Here is an 18234-nt window from a genome sequence, read left to right as displayed (position 1 = left end):
AAGGGGCCATCCGCTGCCACCCCAAAGCACTGAACTCAGGGGAAACTCTGCATTGCCTTAGTCAATAATGAATGAAATAAGGACAAAACTGCAAATGCAAGCATCGCAAAATTTCTGAGTTATTCCGGAAAGGCTTCATTAAGGCTACATTATTAACATGTACCGGCTGCAGACTGTTAAAAATGTCAAGCTAAGGTGGGGCAGTTTGAGTTCAACAACAACTTTATCATGCCAATATTCAGAGAAGTTCAAGTGGAGCTTGATATGACATGTAACAAGTAAATCAGAAAGATTAAGAATATGACAAGCCATTGTGCCATTCTGGTAATATGATTTGTGTTGTATGATTGGCGCTAATCCTGTTAAGCTTTAAAGTGCACATGAATATATGTTTGTAACCGTCTGCATCTGTGTGTGAGTGTGTGAGTCACTCAGAATCAGCAGAAGTGTTACTGTATCACAGCAGGCTTCTCAGCGAGCCTACTGAGGTGTGAGCAAGAGGCTGCATGGTTTATTTCTTTAGCCAAGGTCGCTTCTGGTCAGCCATATGATGTGACCATTAATAATCTTTCAGCCATAGAAAATAAAAAGACTAAATGGCATTACATTTCGTTTGATATGTTGGAAACTGTAACCTTAGTTATCCACAACTTCAGGTGCACTGTAACATGGTGTTAAAAGCAACTGATATACAATTAAGGAGTCTGATGGTCAGATAAAAATATATGTTAAAACTACATTAATATTAAAGGAGAGCCTGGAATTCTCTACAATAAACCACATTTTAAGTAAACTGATTAAGTGAACTTAGGTAAAAGACATGACCCTTTATTGATTTCCCTAATCACAGTACTATGTACCATCACTGATGACATAAAATAATTCACTGAGTCCTCGGTGGACGTAAGAAGCAACTGTATTCAAAATTACAGTTAAATCATTAGAAATCAAGAATTAACAGAACCATCCCCAAACATGGCCAACTATTGAGCAGCAGCCTACAATATAAGAAAAGGCTAAAACGGACTAACACATAAGTTAAAAGCACTGATGGGAGCTATACCTTGTAGAACTTCATGTGATAAATAAACAAATAGATCACTGATTAATTAATGTAAAGGTAATGTACAGATTTGGGCAAAGATTTTGAGTTAGAGAAGTGTGTAAAGCTTTGAGATGGTTGAGACTGGATTCGGTGTGAAGGGCTGCAACTTTCAGTACTATCAATATTTTGTAAATTCAGTGTTGTAATAAAGATTAAAGGCGACACTTGCATATTCAAGGTTTCAACACCCACTCCCACTGAGCTAAATTACAGTGTGTTGTTCCTATAATTCTACATGTTAGTGCAGAGAATATACGATACAAAGAATTTACTCATATCATTCATACCAGGTCTTCGTGATTCAAAAGAACTGAACTATGTTAATCACTGACATTCAATATGTGACTTTATATTCTCAAATACCATGTTGACATGAGCGTTTATGTCTGTATGCTGTATGTGTCGTGTGTTAAATGTGACATGGTTTGTGTACCTGTGATACTGCGCCTGGAGGAATTGGAATTCCTCCTTGATTCGGTCCAGGGTTTCCAGGACTGTGAACTTGAAAGACTGGCCAGGTTGTAAGGGGACCTGCAGAGGGAAAAAGTAGAAGAGAACGAAAGGTTGTTAAACAGATACTGAGGTGTGTGTGTGTGTGTGTGTGTGTCTGTGCGTGCGTGCGCGCGCGCGTGTGCACGCGTGTGTGTGTGTGTGTGTGTGTGTGTGTGTGTGTGCGCGTGTGTGTTTCTGAACAAGAAAATAGATTTTAAGCATTGTGCCTTAAATGTATTTGTGTAGGCGCATGTGCACCTGCATGAGCCATACATTTAAGTGTGTGTGCGTGTGCGTGTGTGTGTGTGTGTGTGTGTGTGTGTCAGGGAGCAAGGCAAGGGGAGAAAAAAGCCAAGATGAAAGTGAGAGGGAAGGTCACTTCCCCTTCCCACACATCATAAAGCCGTGTCCTCTCTTTCTCTCTCTGTTCTCCTCCTCCTCTAATGACTCTGCCTCCCTCCCTCCACTGCCCCCTTTCTTCCTCTCCTCTAGCTCTCCCTCTCTTCCACATTAGCATCCTCTCCACTCTGCCAGGTTGCTAATGTATTCCAGCCTACAAAGAGCTGAGAAGGGAGGAAACGTCAAATGAATAACTTATAGGGAATCACGGCACCGTCTCTCACCTGCTAAAAGCAAAAGAAGGCCCAACAAAACAAGCACCTCCCTTGGGTCCACCTCCTTACCACCACCAGCCCTCCATGTCTGTCTAAACCACCTTCGACAGCCGCCCTCCTCCTCCTTCGTGAAATTTTAGAAACAAGGGCATTGTTTTTGGATGCTATGTTTGTTTATATCTGGGGATGGAGCTAAGTTAGTCAAGAGTAAGCTGAAGAGGTTGTGTTTTTTTAGAAATTACTGACACTGTTGATCCTCAGAGGAGATTTTTATGTAAGGACACTCTTCTACTAAGTTAGATTGTCTTATTGTGGAACTGCTGCTGTTTGCCTGGGGAGGACGCAGACTGCCAGGTGTCTCTGCCACTTCTTTTTAACTAATTCTTATCACCTGTCAGTGATCAGGTCCTTACTATCCCGTCGAGACCTCCCTCTGACGCTTCTCGTGCAAAGACAAGAGGACTACTCACATGGGACAAGAATTAGCAGAGGATCGTATGTGATTTAGAAATTACCCCTCTGCTTCTGTGTCTCGCCCAGCGCATTCATGCGGGATAAGCAAAGTCGACTCAAATTTACTGACATTTACTGCCCCCCGGATATGATGTCAAGGGTTTGCTTAACATCTGCATCCTAAATGACAAGAATTTTGGCTGCTAAGAACAAAAAAACGGCATTGGACATGCAAAGAGACATTCGGTTAAACTGCTGTGACGGAGGGTCTACATGCTGTATAGTGACATGAGCCTCATGAGTTTGCACCCACAATGTCGAAACTATCAATTAATTTTGACATTCCAGGCTCCATTAAAATAAGGCAGAAAAAAATAATAAAAAACTACTCAAAATCACAGAGATGCTGATTCACAGAGGACTTATATTATCACATGATCTCTGTGTTTAATGATAAGTGATGGTAAGTGTACCCTGTCAAACCCAAAGCACCGCAGCTGAGGACCGAACCCTGATCCCTGCAGTGTACCTACACCCTCACTCAATTTTACACATGCAGCAATCAGAGAAACCTGACCTACTCTAACCCTGGACCTCAAAATGAAGTTTCCTTTCACTATGATTTGGTGCTCGCAAACAGCAACAATTCTGATTTGATATGAGCTAAGATCAAATTTTGCAAAAAAAAAAGAAAGAATATGTTTTGTTGGAATGGATTAAACCAATAAATGGACTCACACTTGTATAGCGCCTTTCTAGTCTTCAAACCATTCAAAGCACTTTCACAGTACTTATCACTCATTCATACACTGGTGGCCAGGGCTGCCAAACGTGGAACCACTCACTACTAAGTTTTGAAATATCACACACTTGGCTCAGCCATCAGGAGCAATTTGGAGTTCAGTATCTTGTCCAAATGCAGACTGGTGAAGCCATGGATTGAACCACCGAGCATCCATTTGGTGGACAACCCTCTCTAACTCCTGAATCACAGCTGCCCTCTAAAACCGCAGATGATGCTGTCAGCCTTCAATCTAGTGTCTACAGCCACAAATATATGGTGCACATAGTGTGTCTTTTACTTGGTAATAAAAGCCAAATATGAATCTATCCATCCATTCAAACTGAGCGGCACAGTGAAGCTGGGTGGCTATCGGCCTGCAGCTATGGCTAAAAGATTGGCGGTTTCAGTGGCGGGGCTTCATTAGTCTAGACAAGCACAATTCAATTAGATTTCAATTAGTCCAACGGTGGAGGTCAGGGACGCGGTGGGTTCCCCAGTAATTAATCCATGGAGCTGAGCTGAGCTGAGCTAAACTGAGCTGAGGCAGGCATAGCAGGGACATCTAGATGGCTGGATGGGCACAATACACACAAACCATCTGTGTGTGTGTGTGTGTGTGCGTGTGTGGGCAGGAGGGGTGGAGGGAGGTGGGTGGGATAGATGAGGATAGGGGGTGTCTGCCAACAGATCCCCACTGACCTTGATTCACACCACACACGCTCAGTGGGGGAGGGGAGGAGGGAGGGGCAGATAGTGATCTGGCACACGCAGATACAAACACACACGCCCACGAAGCCATGAAAATAAAAAAACAACTACACAAACAAACAATCGCACACTGCTGCACATGCAGATTCCCACGCAGGGTGCACACAAGCAATCAGAGAACACACAAACCACACGGTGAGAGGGAGGTGTGGATTGATGAGGGTGGAAAAAAGGCAGGAGAGATGGATACTCATCTGACAGATAGAAGGATGGATGGAGCAAGGGATGGAGGGAGTGATAGACTAGTCTGACATCTTTACAGAGGAGTGAAAGAACGAGCAGAGAGACAGATGATGAAAGAGTGGCGTGGCTGCTGACTGAGAGAGATAGCCGGCCATTCATTCGTCTGACACAGAGGGGATGGGAAGAAGAGGAGACAGGAAGAGAAAGACAGGGAGGGAGAGAGAGAGAGTTGTGCACTCTTCTTGTAGTCAACACACCCTCATCGCTCTACCCTGTGCACTGTCCATCCGTCTGTGGTAATACTGCTCCCACCATCTGCTGCCATGAACACATGAGCACACAGACACATACTCATGCGGATGCACACGGATAAAGTGCTGCTGGCGGGTTACATCAGCAGCACTAAGTCATATAACAAAGCCCATAGTCACAGATCAGGATTAGAAGATGAGATAAGAGGAGATCTGCGAGCGACAACCATCGGTGTCAACATGGCGTCTTCTGTAGTGTGCTGCCTGCCGATGAGAGATTTGAATTTCTTTCATCTGTTGGACAAAAACTCCAAAATGTCTTTCTTTTGATTCGCCAATTGCACCTTTCTGAATGAGTTTCATGGACCTAGGAGCAGTAAAACTTCTTATGACCGAGACGGAAATGAAAAATACAGAAAAAATAAGGTCCTCAGGCAAAAGGAGAAAAATTCTCTCCCTTTGCTGAGCTCTGCCCGTCAGGATAAAGAGACAAGTATAGAAAGCTGGTATCAAATTGGTTCATGCTTATTATTAATAATAGAAGACTGTTCTGCTCAAGGACACGTAAGCAGGTGAAAGTAAAACAGCGCTTTAAGTAAACCAGATGCCTCACCATACGATATTATCACTTTACTAGAGTCACAATACAATATCACTGCTATATAAATGTTTTGCGATATGCTTAGTATTTCCATACAATGTATTGTATATGCTGCCATTTATTCCTTTTTTTCAACTACAAATAATGTCAACAAAGGAAAACTTTGTCGATGTCTGTTTTTAACTAATAAGATAAACATATCATCTCCCATTAAGTTAATTTTATTGCAGCCAAACATATCTCGTGGATTGAAACAGCAGGCTAACAAAAGTTTGATATGTATATGAAATATGAATAATTTATGTAATACAGCTAGAATTACTGCTTCACAGTTGTATGTCTCTGCAAACCAGTCAGGCTGCAGTTACAGTTTACAATCATGTCTGAGAAAACATGGATGCTTCACACACATCTTCAACCAGCAGCACACAAAATTCATTCATTCAATCAGCAAAGTTTTTTTTTTTTTGGAGCTTTTCATGCCTTTATTGCATAGTACAGGTGAAGCGTGAAAGGGGCAGAGAGAGGGGATGACATGCAGCAAAGGAACCCCAACCCGCAGCCTCTGTAGCAAGGATTTAGCCTCCATACATGGGACACCCGCTCCATCAACTAGGCCGCCAGGTGCCCCCTTCAAGGTATTCTTAAGATATTGTATTCAGGAGAATGAAAGGGATGCAAGGTCAAAGTAAGCTTGACCTCTGACCAACAAAATCTAATTAGTTCATTATTGAGTCCGAGTGAGTGTTTGTGCCAAATTTGAAGAAATCCCCTGAAGGCGTTGAAGGCTTGAAGTATCACCTTCACAAGAATAGGACGGACAGACAGGTGGATGGACATGCTGACAACCTGAAAACACAATGCCTCCAGCCACAGCTATTGCCAGTGCAAAGGCATATGAATCAATACTTGAGGTCTGCCTAATGATACAATGTTTCCACTCAAAATACCACAATAATATGCTGTATCAATTTTCTCTCCAACTCCTACAGCTATAAGTTATCTAAGGGGATAAATGTGCGTCCCTCTGCAGTGTTTACAAAGATGGCGGCATCATCAAGTCGTGCCGTATGTACACCAGAACTAACATTTGTTGTTGGAGTGTGTCTGTGTGTATCTGGTCTCTCCTGTATTGTGACAGATGGCAGCCCAGACTGTTAGGGGTCCAATAGTGCGTCACGAAGGGCCAAAAAACAGCCTACCGCCTGTGTTGTCATGTGTGTGTATATTTGTGTTTGTGTGTGTGAGCGCCGTGGCAGCCAGCATAGGGGATCCTGAAACCCAAAACTGATCCGGTTAATCTAGGAGGAGGAGGTGGGTGGAGGAGGGGGGAGGGAAGGGTCACTTGTGCGCAAACAAACAAACACACACACACACACACACACACACACACACACATACATATATGCACCATGTGGGACAGCAGTCAATCACAATTTGGTCGAGCTGGCACGGGCAAGCAGAGAATTAGGAGGGATTATCAGAGGGGAGGGGGGAGGAGAGGGGCGGAGTGGCGGGTGAAGCCCATTGCGCTGTATCACATAACAGGATGGAGGCGGGACCCACTGGCTGTAATCATCACCTGTCTGTCAGTGTTTGTCCGCCTGAGTCTGTCTGTCTGTCTGTCATGAGCTTGATTGTATGACTTGAAAAAATTAAATAAATAAATTAGTAGTATAAGTGATTTGATACCTTGCAAACACATTACTATGATGAGGCATTGTAATTAAACATAGTATGTGGCTTTTTCTTTATTTTGTATGAAGTTAAAAAAAAACCAAAAAAACATCTATGCCATTACCAAAGTCATTTAGCGACTGTTACTGGTCAGTGTCACTGGTCACAAATAGAACACTACCAAAACTATATAAATTACAATTTAGAGTTAAAAAAAAGTCATGAAGAGCCCTTAAATCTGTTTTTTTTTTTTTAGATAATTAATCAATATGTTTACTAATTGGGACATTTTACAAGGGAAAAGTGAACTTGGCAGTTCTAAATTACCCAAATAAAAGGTCTTTGGCATCTGCGTACCAAAATTTCTAGTAAATTAGCAGACACACTCAGTCGCCAGTTTGTTACATACACTTTGCTAAAATTAATGCAGTCTAATACAACCTTGGTGAAGATTTTTTGGATGAAGCTGCAGCCTCCAAAATGATCATACAGATTATTTAAAGGTCAAGTGTGTAGGATTTAGGGACGTCTATTGGCAAAAATGGTATATAATATTCATAATTATGTTTTCATTAGTTTATAATCACCTGAATATTAAAATTGTGTCTTTGTTACAGCAGAATGAGACATTTATATATAGGTACAGAGGGGGTCCTGTCCCGCAGAGTCTGCCAAGTTGTTCTATAGTAACCCAGAATTAATAAATTCAAACGCTGGCTCTAGATTGCACTATTCCCGTTTTCACCCGGCACATGGGAGAATTTTCAGTTCTGGAAGCTCACCTCTAGATGCCACTAAGTCCTACACACTGGAATTTGATTTAGCATCTCTTTAAAACAGCTTTTGGCGCTGTTGAGTTGTGAAGGTACTTCTGATATTTTGTCAATCCCATTTCTATCAGCGAGGGTAGGCTGAATGACAGAAACATCTCTGCATAATGTGATATACTGTAAAGGCACCATCAACTGTGTCCTCTAAAATGATCATTATGTAGAATCTCTATAATGGTTTCAACAAAAACTGAACATTATAACCTTTGCAAAGGGAGGATTTATTGCAGGCCTGTTGCATTACACTGCAACTGGCAACTGATTGTGTAAACTAACATCAGTATCTTCTACTATGCTAATAGATTTCAAAAATGAAAAAGGACACCAAGACACTTCTATCAAAACGTTAAAAGTTTTTAATCAGATGGCCATTTCATAGTGAAATACTAAAAACACAGACAATACTGGCACTTGTTGAGATAAAACTGCATTACAATTAACACGTAGCAGCACAAAGAGCCTTCTTAAGCCTGACGAAGGCTATTAAAAAGTCATCTGGTTAAAGGAAGGTGGGTTCAGGAAGGTGCATACCGCCCAAGCCTATCGACCAAAGTAAACAAGCACTAAGTTTAATTGAAACTTCTCCAATGAACCAATGTCTGCACCGGATCCTTTTTGTGCTCAGATCTAGAAAAAAAATGACTATGCGTTTGGTTACGTTCACAGCCATTCACCGTTAGCATTCTTAGGTTGAATGCAAAACGTTATTGGCCCACTATCACGTCAGCTACAACCCATAAAGTCTGTTTCGGTGAAGTCAAGCGATGTATTTGAGAAAGTTGGCTGCTCAGTGTGCCGAGGTGTCACCAAAACGTTCCCAAGTATGGCTCTCCTCTACGCCTGTGGCATGTGGTGGCATATTAGGCTACTGAGTTCTTCATATTATGAGCATCAAAGGAAGTAGAAAAAAGGTATCAAATGAAGTACTCTTTTGGTATCACTTTTGGTACTGGTATTGGTACTGAATTTGTAACTTTTTAAACAATCACCAGAGCCTCCAAGTAATATTGCAGCAATCTTCATGACTTCATGCAGTGACTTGCAATAGTTATTTTCAGTCACACTTCAGTTTTATCCCCCCAATCTGTCTGAATATTAGGTCAATCTGTTTCCATCTGTCTCTCTGTCAGTCTCTCTCTCTTTCTGTCCGTCACATGGAAGTCCTCTGCTCCAACAGCTGTGAGACTTTCCACCACTGGCAGTGGCTGCATGAGAGAGACAGCAACTGTGAAACAGATGCAGGTCTGGGACTGATTGGGGGAGAAATTATTCTATCTGTCTGCTTGTCTTCTCCGTCTATCTGTTTAGCCCCTGGCGCACTTTCTACCGACACATGAGCATTCACACGGTATAAGCAGGCATGCCTATGCATGGATGCATTCATTCGAACAAAACACCCACAATCAAAACATTTTCTCTTTCTTGCGCCCTCTCTCATGCTGCACCATCTCGTTCCTCCCTCCCTTTTCTCTCTTTTTGTTCTTTACTTCTCCTTCTTAGCCCCTTTGTTCTTCCTTTTGCCTGTGTCTCTCCGAGACAAGCAGAGACACATTCAGATAGCGCATGAAATAATAATTGGCTGGTGAAATATTTAGGAAAAAGGCACATGAATAGATGAGAAATACCAAGTGTGGCAGAGGAGTGTCAGTGCCCCGTGTGTATGAGTGTGTGTGTATGTGTTTGTGTCTGCTGAAGTGAGAAGCAATGAACATAAGCAACAGCTCATTGGTTTGGACTCTGCGGATGAAAGACTGAAGAAGAGCTGCAGGGAATGTAACTTACATATCATCCATCTCTTTAAGACGCCCTCACATCTCTCTCTTTCTTTCTGAGTTTTGTCTGGAGATCACTCAAAAGGTTTTGATAACTTCCAGAGAGCCACACTGCCAACATCCCAACAACAGAAGCTCATTTAGAGCTAGTGGCCCTCTTGTTCTGCTGAGAACCAATGAACATCTTTGCCACTCACTCATCCTGCCAGCTAGCTAGTCAGTCCTTCAGTTTGACAGTCAATTAAATTGGCAGCCAACCAGCCAGTGAACCAAAAGTCAAGCAGTCAGTCATTCAATCAGAAAGCCAGTCAGTGCACGGAGTAACCAGTCAGCAAGTTATCCAGACAGTCATTCAGAGAGCTAGTCAGTAAATGCTGCAGCTCACCAGTCAGCCACTAAGCCAGCGGTGGATTACAAATCAGAGAAAGATTGGCAGCCAAAAGAGTCTCTGGACTCCATCCAAGCCTCGCTCTGGTCGTTTCTTTTAATGACAAAGAAAAGAACGCAGGATTTGAGGATAGCAAACGTTTTTTTAATCAGAGGACAGACTTAATCTGGGTGGCTGCTGATATCCGACTATAAGATGTTGGTTTATTATACAACTTTTGCTTGTTCTCTAGGTCCTCTCACCACAGCTGTATTGTTGTTACTTGACTTTTTGCCATTTTATGAGGTTGCCTTTGTGATGCAGAATGAAATTAAATGTAAACAAGACGAGGACAAAAGAAAGGAGGGGAGAATGTCATCTGTGGGAGGTGACAGCAATCGGCTGTGCTGTTTACCGTGCATGGCTTTCATTACAGCCACAAATGTTGGGGAAAAACAAACTGCCCGACACAGCTAGATGCCAGAAACAAAAAAAGGATCTAGTGTGCGAGAAAAAGCAAACAGTGCCAAAAATCTGTATGTATGCAAGCACTTACACAATTCAACACACATTATTAAGAAGTTTAGCATATGACTGCATCTACACAATCTACTCACAAATTCAATGTCATGCACACACACAAACATCAAAATCCAAGTTTAAGACGCGCACAAACACTCTTACAGTGGCTCTGCCCTCATTAATGGAGCATATGTGATGTCTGTGGCCACATATTTGGCAAAAGTTTGTTTACTTGGCCGTAAAAATAAAGTGTTACCCTACTGGTGGCCAAAGGAGAAGGAAGCCGTCCCCATGCACAGTCTAACGCAAACACCCACACATGATTATACATTTTGGTTGCAACAATTTTCCAACAGTTATTTAGACTGCACCACACAGACTGGCACACTTCTCATTTCTGCTGAAGCATTTCTTCTTCTCTTTTTTCTTGTTGTCCTCCAACGCACACATACAAACTCTTGATGATAGGTCTACAGATGCTTTACTGTTGTGACTACACATTGTTTCCCACTACTTTTTTATTTTGTGTCCGTATTTCTGCATAGTATGTGGAGTATGCCCCCAGTGTTCAGCGCAAGGAAATGCATCTCTTAATGAATGACTGGAAATGCCACTGTAGCAACAGCAGTAATGTTCATTCTTAGTGCATTTAGCCTTCCAGTCTTGTGGAATATACACAGCAGTACAGAGACAAATACAGGACCAATAATGCATGGCGAAAAAAGTACAATTGCAGAATGGTGGACAGAGCTGTCTTGCCTTTAAACTGGTAACTGAAGTAGTATCATCGATGTGTGTAAAAGGGACAATTGGCAGGATGGGATCATGGACAGCACTGGTGGTTTTGACAATGATCTCACCTCCAGGAGACTTAAAAGCTGCCTGTAGCAGATAGCTGTAAACTCAAAGAAAAAAAAACAGTGGCCTTAAATGTCAGCGAAATTGAAAAGCAACATGGTCAGGCAGCTCCTTACCCTCTGGGGAGAGGACAAAGTCAGCCGCCAGAGATGGTAAACAATTATTTTTGCCATATGATGCTGTTGTTATTGTTCAAAAAGTGCTGCCAAAGCATTTGTTATATGTCACACTAGAGGCCGATGCTGTTGTGTTAAACGCCCTTCACTCATCTTTTGTTCCAGCAATACCGACATGCTATCTATAATCACGCACTTGAATGGCATATTGCCATCTTTGTTTGGTTCTTTGTAAAAATGCAAAGTCAGCGACAAGGAGGGACTTCGTAGCGGCCCTTTTGTGCCATCTCTGTGTAAAAAGGGTTTATCAGTTACATAGCTAACATGCTGCCAATGTTAGAAAGCCTAATATGCCATTAACTTTGCATTTAGAAAAAAAAGAATAAATAGAGCTGCATTACATTCATCAATCTCTTAGCTAATTAGTTTTATGCAAATTACCTGTGGTACAGTGCGTACAGTTTCTCCTAAATCTGCCGTGAAAGTTCAAGGAGGTTCTCATTGGATCAAATGGACTTCCAGCCATCTCGCACACAAACACAGACACTACGTGGAAACAAGGTGATACACTTCCAATAGAAAAAGTGACTAAATGATAATCATGCATGATGTAATAACAGTCAGAGCAGATTTGATTATCACACCTTCAGTAACCAAACATGAGCCAAGTCCAACTTTCCCTCTTGTTCTCTTTCACACTCGCTCTGCCTCATTTTATATTACGCCTGCTGAATAAACTCTGTCTGATCTTGATCCTCCAGACAACAGCCACCACAAGTCTAACTGAGGCTGAGAAAAAAATGAAGTACACACACATACACACACAGAGTGACTGACAGCTTTAACTGTATACTCACACCACGGCAAAACTTTAAGGTAAATGTGCCAAATAGTACAACCTTCATGTTTGAGAGAAGATGTGTTTGTAAAGATGTTAGCACCTAAATGAATATCTGTGTAAAATGATGTAAAGGGTAGTAGTTATAGACATCTTTCTTAACCATGAAAACACACAGTAAATCCTCTCTCTCTCTCTCACTGGGGTGTGGCAGCCAATCAAGAGCTTGTACATTCACAGCAACAGTCGAGGTCGGACTGGGACATTATTTATTGTTATTGTTGTTGGCACACAGCGCACACAAACCACCACCGCTCTCCTTTCCCCTTCCTCTCCCACATCTAAACTCACACACACACTTTAACAGCAACACTCACACACATACAAGCTCTATTCCAGGAACACAAGGACAATACAAACACGCACATTGTACACACACACAAAGACATACATATACTTACACAGAAAGACTTTTAACACCTAAGGGCACACACTTAAAACAAAAGTGAACCACACACAGGAGAAGTACACACTGTCACACATATTTACACAAACATGACAACACGCACTCTTAATACGAAAATGCACACATGCACAAAGCCCTAAAGAGACACATATAAAGAAATCACGCATATTAAACAAAACACACAAGAACACACACATTCAGAGTTCTGATAATTCCCGCCACAAAAATCCAGTGGAACCAATTACAGCTCTGCCCGCCTGGCAAATCAGCCATCAGTTTTAACCTTTTCCTACCAGAGAGCAAGAAGATCAAAGACTGACTTCTTCTCTGATAAAAAAAATAATAAAATAACATTGCTTGAGCCACCTTGAGACACCTTCCTTATCATCTCCGAGGGGACACGGAGGGGTTGAAAGGAGCGGCATTCAAGGCAGCTCTGTTCTCTCTGGCTGTCTGTCGCTGACAGGAAGTAGGCCATGATGTCTGACTGACGCCTACAAGGACACATCAAGGCTACCGAGTGCAATGAGTCAAGCCTGTTTACTGGGAAACACTTAAGTAACATATGTGTGGTTGTGTATTAACACAGCGAAGTGGAAAAACTGGTTCTCTTGTTGATATTCATTTTTATGAATAAAAAAATAAACTTGATGAGCCTCAGTTGTCCTTACTTGAAGTTTAATTAAAGCACAAATCAGACATCCAAAAAGCCTTGGGCTTACCAAAACTTTAAGGGAATACTTTCAACAATATGACCATTTGTATATCTATTACTCACCGCGTGTTACCTTGAATTCTTGGAGAAACCTTTTCTGGCATCCCTCTACGGAAAACACTCAACAGATTGATTTATTTGTTGATTGTAGACCACATTTAGCAACTGAAAAATTATATCAAAACATCTGTCTATACTTAATGCATTTCTCATTTATTCAGTGGTGTGCTCAGTACTTTCCAAACACTGAAGTGATGTGCTCACACCAGACGTAACGCAAATGTTTCTCATGGTGAGTTTACATACAAAGTCAATGCAAAGGCGTGAACAGAGGCGAAATCATGTTGGGCGGCACAATGGACGCAATGGAGGCGACGCATAGTGTTTCCTTCACATTAATACTGTATATCAGTGGAAGCCCATCATGTTTAAAACACCCTTTCTATTTTTGGAGCTTGGCCATTCATTAGAAGCACTATTGAATTATATTATGCGGTTATTCATTGAACCACACTCTCTGAGTACAGAGCGTACTCCGGGCACAGATGGAGTAGCAAAACATCAGGCTTGTTGAAAGTGAAACTTTAAACCTGTTAATTCTCCTGGGTCTAAAAGCTATTCCTCTCATGTATCGATCTGATCTGATCAGCTCTGAACAGATCAACAGATCAATTACCTGCGCCTTGAATCACAAACTGCTGCTGAGGGAAAAAAAGGACTCATGGACAGCTCAGAGTGTGCTGTATTCACAGACTAACAAAAAACTCTGAATTTAGAAAGGGAACCACACAAAAGCACACAGAAACATTAAAAAGACAGAAAAAAAGAAAGTTTACTTTCATCATCACACTGCACATGCATTTTCCCTAAAATCTAAGTATTTAAAACTGAACTGAAAATTAAACTTTTCTATGCTTTCTTCAGAGTCAACCTGCAATACTAAGGGTTTTTGTTAAATGAAAATGCAAGAAAATACTAAACATACAACTGGAGAAATGAGAGCTGAATTGTATTGTAGGAGTAGTGGGAGAGTTTGTGAACAGATGTTTTGATATAATTTTGCTGTTGCTAAATGTGGTCCCCAAGCAATCAATAAATCAATATGTTCCCTGCTTTCCATTGAGGCATGCAAGAAAAACAAAGCTGTGGTGAGTAACTGATATACAAATGGCCATTTTGCAGAAAGTATTCCTTTAAAGTACAGAACAACCAACCAGCCTGATACAGTGTCTGTCCCACATCATTCAGATCCTCATATCATCACTTCACCACACAAGAGTCAGACAACGTGTGAGTGTTAACTCTGGAGCATCAACAAGGTTGACCTCTTATCATCCAGACAGACAGAAGCCTCTAAACATAAAGGATGTTAAGTGCCCACGGCACTGATGTTTCTCAGATCAACTACATGTAAGTGTACAAGTTAAATATCCTCCTGAGACACAGAGTGAAGCATTTCTTATAATAAACAAAAAATCCTGCACACGCAGTGCCATCACAACTTTTTTCGACATTACTGACAAATCACACATATTTCACATCGCTGCTGACCATTTTCACACAGATGATTTTTATTTTTAAGCTGATTTTGTTCATTTGAAACTAGCCAGTCAACTTGATTATGATCTGACAATCAACTTGAAGAAACTCTATTTTCTAACACACTATAACAGTGGTCAATTCATCACTCCTGTTTGTCTTTCAAAGTTCTCATCTTGATGCAGTTGCAAAAAGAGACCATTTTCAAAGCTGTCAATGCTGGAGTCAATAAAAAATGAAGTGACATCTGAGATTTGAAAAATCAACTGCTAAAAAGCACCGAGCTCATATTGCCTTTTTCCCACAATAGAAAGACATGCTTATGGTTTTGCATGTGATTGTATTTCCTGGCAACAAATGAAATATTGGATCTCCCTCAAATGCATCAGCAAGGAGAGCTCTGACAGAGGTGATATTCCAGCTGTGCTATGAAAAGCACAGACACACAAAAAAAACTGGATGAACTGCATATTTTACAAGTAACCTTGTTCTGCATTTATGAGGACAAACACACAGATACACATATGTAAATACTGACGTACACACAGTCTGCACCACAAACACACATGCATGCACACACAACTGTTCTTTGCACCTTGACACCTCTCTACGGATCACATTTCATAGCAACACCAGAAATAAAGTTCCACTGGCAAAGAAAGCTGCAGAGGAAGGAGGGGAGAGAGAAAAACTAAGGAGAGACAGAAGGAGAGAGATAGAGGCTATATCGATCGGTTGGAGTTGGCTCAATCTGGGATTGAACTTTATCACAAACGAAGAGCATCGCAGCAGGAAGCTCTCTGATACGCCTCTAAAGGAGAGAACAGAGGAATGTTCATGCGCTATTCTTCCTTTGCATCTCTCATTCATTTTCATTTCTCTTTCCACCCCCGGCCGTGCCTTTTTAAAGAATTCTTTCTCTCCTTTTTTTTTTTATCTTTCTTGGCTCTTACATCTTTCACTTTCTCCCTTTGTTTTTCACTTCTCTCTTGTTTCTTTCAGCGTCTCTCTCTCTCTCCTTCTATTCCAGCGGCTGGCTTATTAGCATTCTCTCTGTACATATAATTGATTCCTCATGCCTTCCTCTTGTGAAAATGTCATTCATAATTCTGTGTGATAGCTAGCTGGCTGGCTTGCTGGCTGACTGAGTGGTTGGGCTGGCTGGCTGGCTGTGAGGCAAAGTGGCCACTGACCCATTTGTAGCAGATACAAAGAGACTGACAACCAAATCTGATTACAGCAACCGGACCGGGGCCCCTGTGAAATGAAAGGCCTAAGCCAGACTGAGCCTAAGCTGTCATTCATCCTTGTGTGCTTTTTAGTCTATGTGTTTAACCTTTATTTTACCCTGGCAGGTAAATTAACGGCAAATTCTCGCTGCTGATGAAGGGTGAAACTGAAGGAGAGAGGGGACTTTACGGAGGTATTAAAGGGGAAGTACTTGTGCACTCACGACCTTTCTTAGTGCTAATGGAAATGAATTTAACTATCAATTAAACGACCTGTGTCTGTGTCTGTGTGTGTGTGTGTGTGTGTGTGTGTGTGTGTGTGTGTCTGTTGTTTTGCTTAGCAACTGAAATGAGCAAATGGACAGCTGAGGGTTGTACAGCCCAATTTACACACACGCACAGATGTCTATTCTCACACACACGCCACCAACAGTGTCACATATACCCACACCTAGAGACACTAATGAAACACTTATGGACACACACACACACACACTCACACACGCTGCAGATTCAGTTATACGCCACCTACACAGTGAACCATCAACAAGATCTCAAAGGCACCTGGTTGCAGCTGACAGAGGTGTGTGTGTGTGTCCATGTGTGTGTGTGTGTGTGTGTGTGTGTGTGTGTGTGTGTGTGTGTGTGTGTGTGTGTGTGTGTGTGTGTGTGCGTGTGTACAGAACTGGGAATCTCTTAGCCCTGACACCCTCCTCCCCTCCTGTCTCACTCCTCATGTTACAGTACAGTCCTTATAACTAAACAAGAGACACAGACAGGCTCAAAAAAGACAGACAGGAGGACAGAAAGACAAGAGGAAACCAAGATGAGGAGGAAGGACACATGAGAAAAGAAGCAGGGAGGCATGAAGAGACAGACACGGACAGGAAGCAAAAAGAGGGCAGAGGGAGACACAAGTGACAAGGTGAGTCTGGGACATAAAAAGCAACTGTGAGACTGGAGTTGAGAGACAGACAGATGGAGAGAGAGACAGAAAGAAAAGAGTCAGACAGACAGGAGAAAGAGACATAAGGAGGTACTTACCGGATGCCTGCCCTGAGGGTACATGATCCCAGGAGAGGAGAGGCTGCCAGTCCGTTTGATGGCCAGGTTAGTCCCCTGGCCCTCCACTCCTCTGCCCTCCACCGGTTACACAGCCACACGAACACACACACAAACCCCTCTTCACACACGCACACACACACACACACACTCTGTAAGTCCAGTTCCTGCTCCTCAGCTGGGTTGAACACAGTACAAGTCTCTCTCTGTCTTTTCTTCCTTGCTCTCCCTCTCTCTTCTAAGGAGAATTCCTGTTGACACGCCACTGAAGAGAGCTCAATCCGTCCCTTCGTTTATCCAACAATGTCATGATAAAACAGAGCGCCAGACTTTACCCCCTTCTTCCTCCTCTTCTTCTTTTCCCAGTGAAAGTCTCAGTTTCTCCACCTCCTCGTCTTCCTTTCTCCCTTTCCCTCACCCTGTGATCAGTCAAGGTCCACTCGTAGTGACATGACACCGAGAATTTCATCCAGGCAGGCTTCCCTCTCTCCTCCTCCTCCTCCTCCTCCTCCTCCTCCTAGTGCCCCTTCACCCGGCCGTCCAATGGTGAGACATACAAACATAAACACACACTCAGCTCCGTCCAAACAGTCTTCTTCTCTGCTTTTTCCTCCTCTTCACCCTCTCTCTGACACACTGGAGCCTTGACTGCTGCCGCAGAAAAGAAGAGGAAGGATAAGAAGGAGGAGAAGAAGAAGAAGGAGGAGGAGGGAGGGGAGAAAGGAGAGATAGAGAGAGAGAGGGAGAGAGAGAGCGAAAGAGAGAGAGAGAGTGAGAGCTTTGTTTTTAATCTAAATGTGGAAAAAAACGCAAGAGGAAAGCAGGAAAGAACAGCAGGTCAGTGGAGGATCCAGCGGGCTTTTCAGCAGCAAGCCCTAGACTGTAATATATTGTGCCTGTTGGCTTCAACACAAACACGACAGGCTGCTAAAGCTCCTCTTAAGGTGGAACTGAGTAGATAGAGACACCCAGTCACACACAGAGAGAGGCAG

At 42.4% G+C, this 18234-nt stretch overlaps 1 protein-coding gene across 2 annotated transcripts in view; it reads right to left on the bottom strand.

Moving 5' to 3' along the window:
* Positions 1-17960, bottom strand: part of tle2b (TLE family member 2, transcriptional corepressor b) — a 100632-nt gene extending 82672 nt beyond the window's left edge. Inside the window, exons 1-2 of one of the 2 annotated variants that reach the window (XM_042481359.1) lie at positions 17225-17960; positions 1539-1636 (exon numbers count right to left, since the gene is read on the bottom strand). In XM_042481359.1, coding sequence (XP_042337293.1) covers positions 1539-1636; positions 17225-17248 — 122 coding nt within the window. In that variant the 5' untranslated portion in view covers positions 17249-17960. The remainder of the gene's footprint in view (positions 1-1538; positions 1637-17224) is intronic. The other variant, XM_042481365.1, reaches the window with a different exon arrangement.
* Positions 17961-18234: the final 274 nt, after the last annotated feature.

This window comes from Plectropomus leopardus, chromosome 3 (genome assembly GCF_008729295.1).
Source record: "Plectropomus leopardus isolate mb chromosome 3, YSFRI_Pleo_2.0, whole genome shotgun sequence".
NCBI classification, from domain to species: domain Eukaryota; kingdom Metazoa; phylum Chordata; class Actinopteri; order Perciformes; family Serranidae; genus Plectropomus; species Plectropomus leopardus.
The sequence above is the reverse complement of the archived record's forward strand: the minus strand, read 5'-3'. Positions and strand labels throughout refer to the sequence as shown.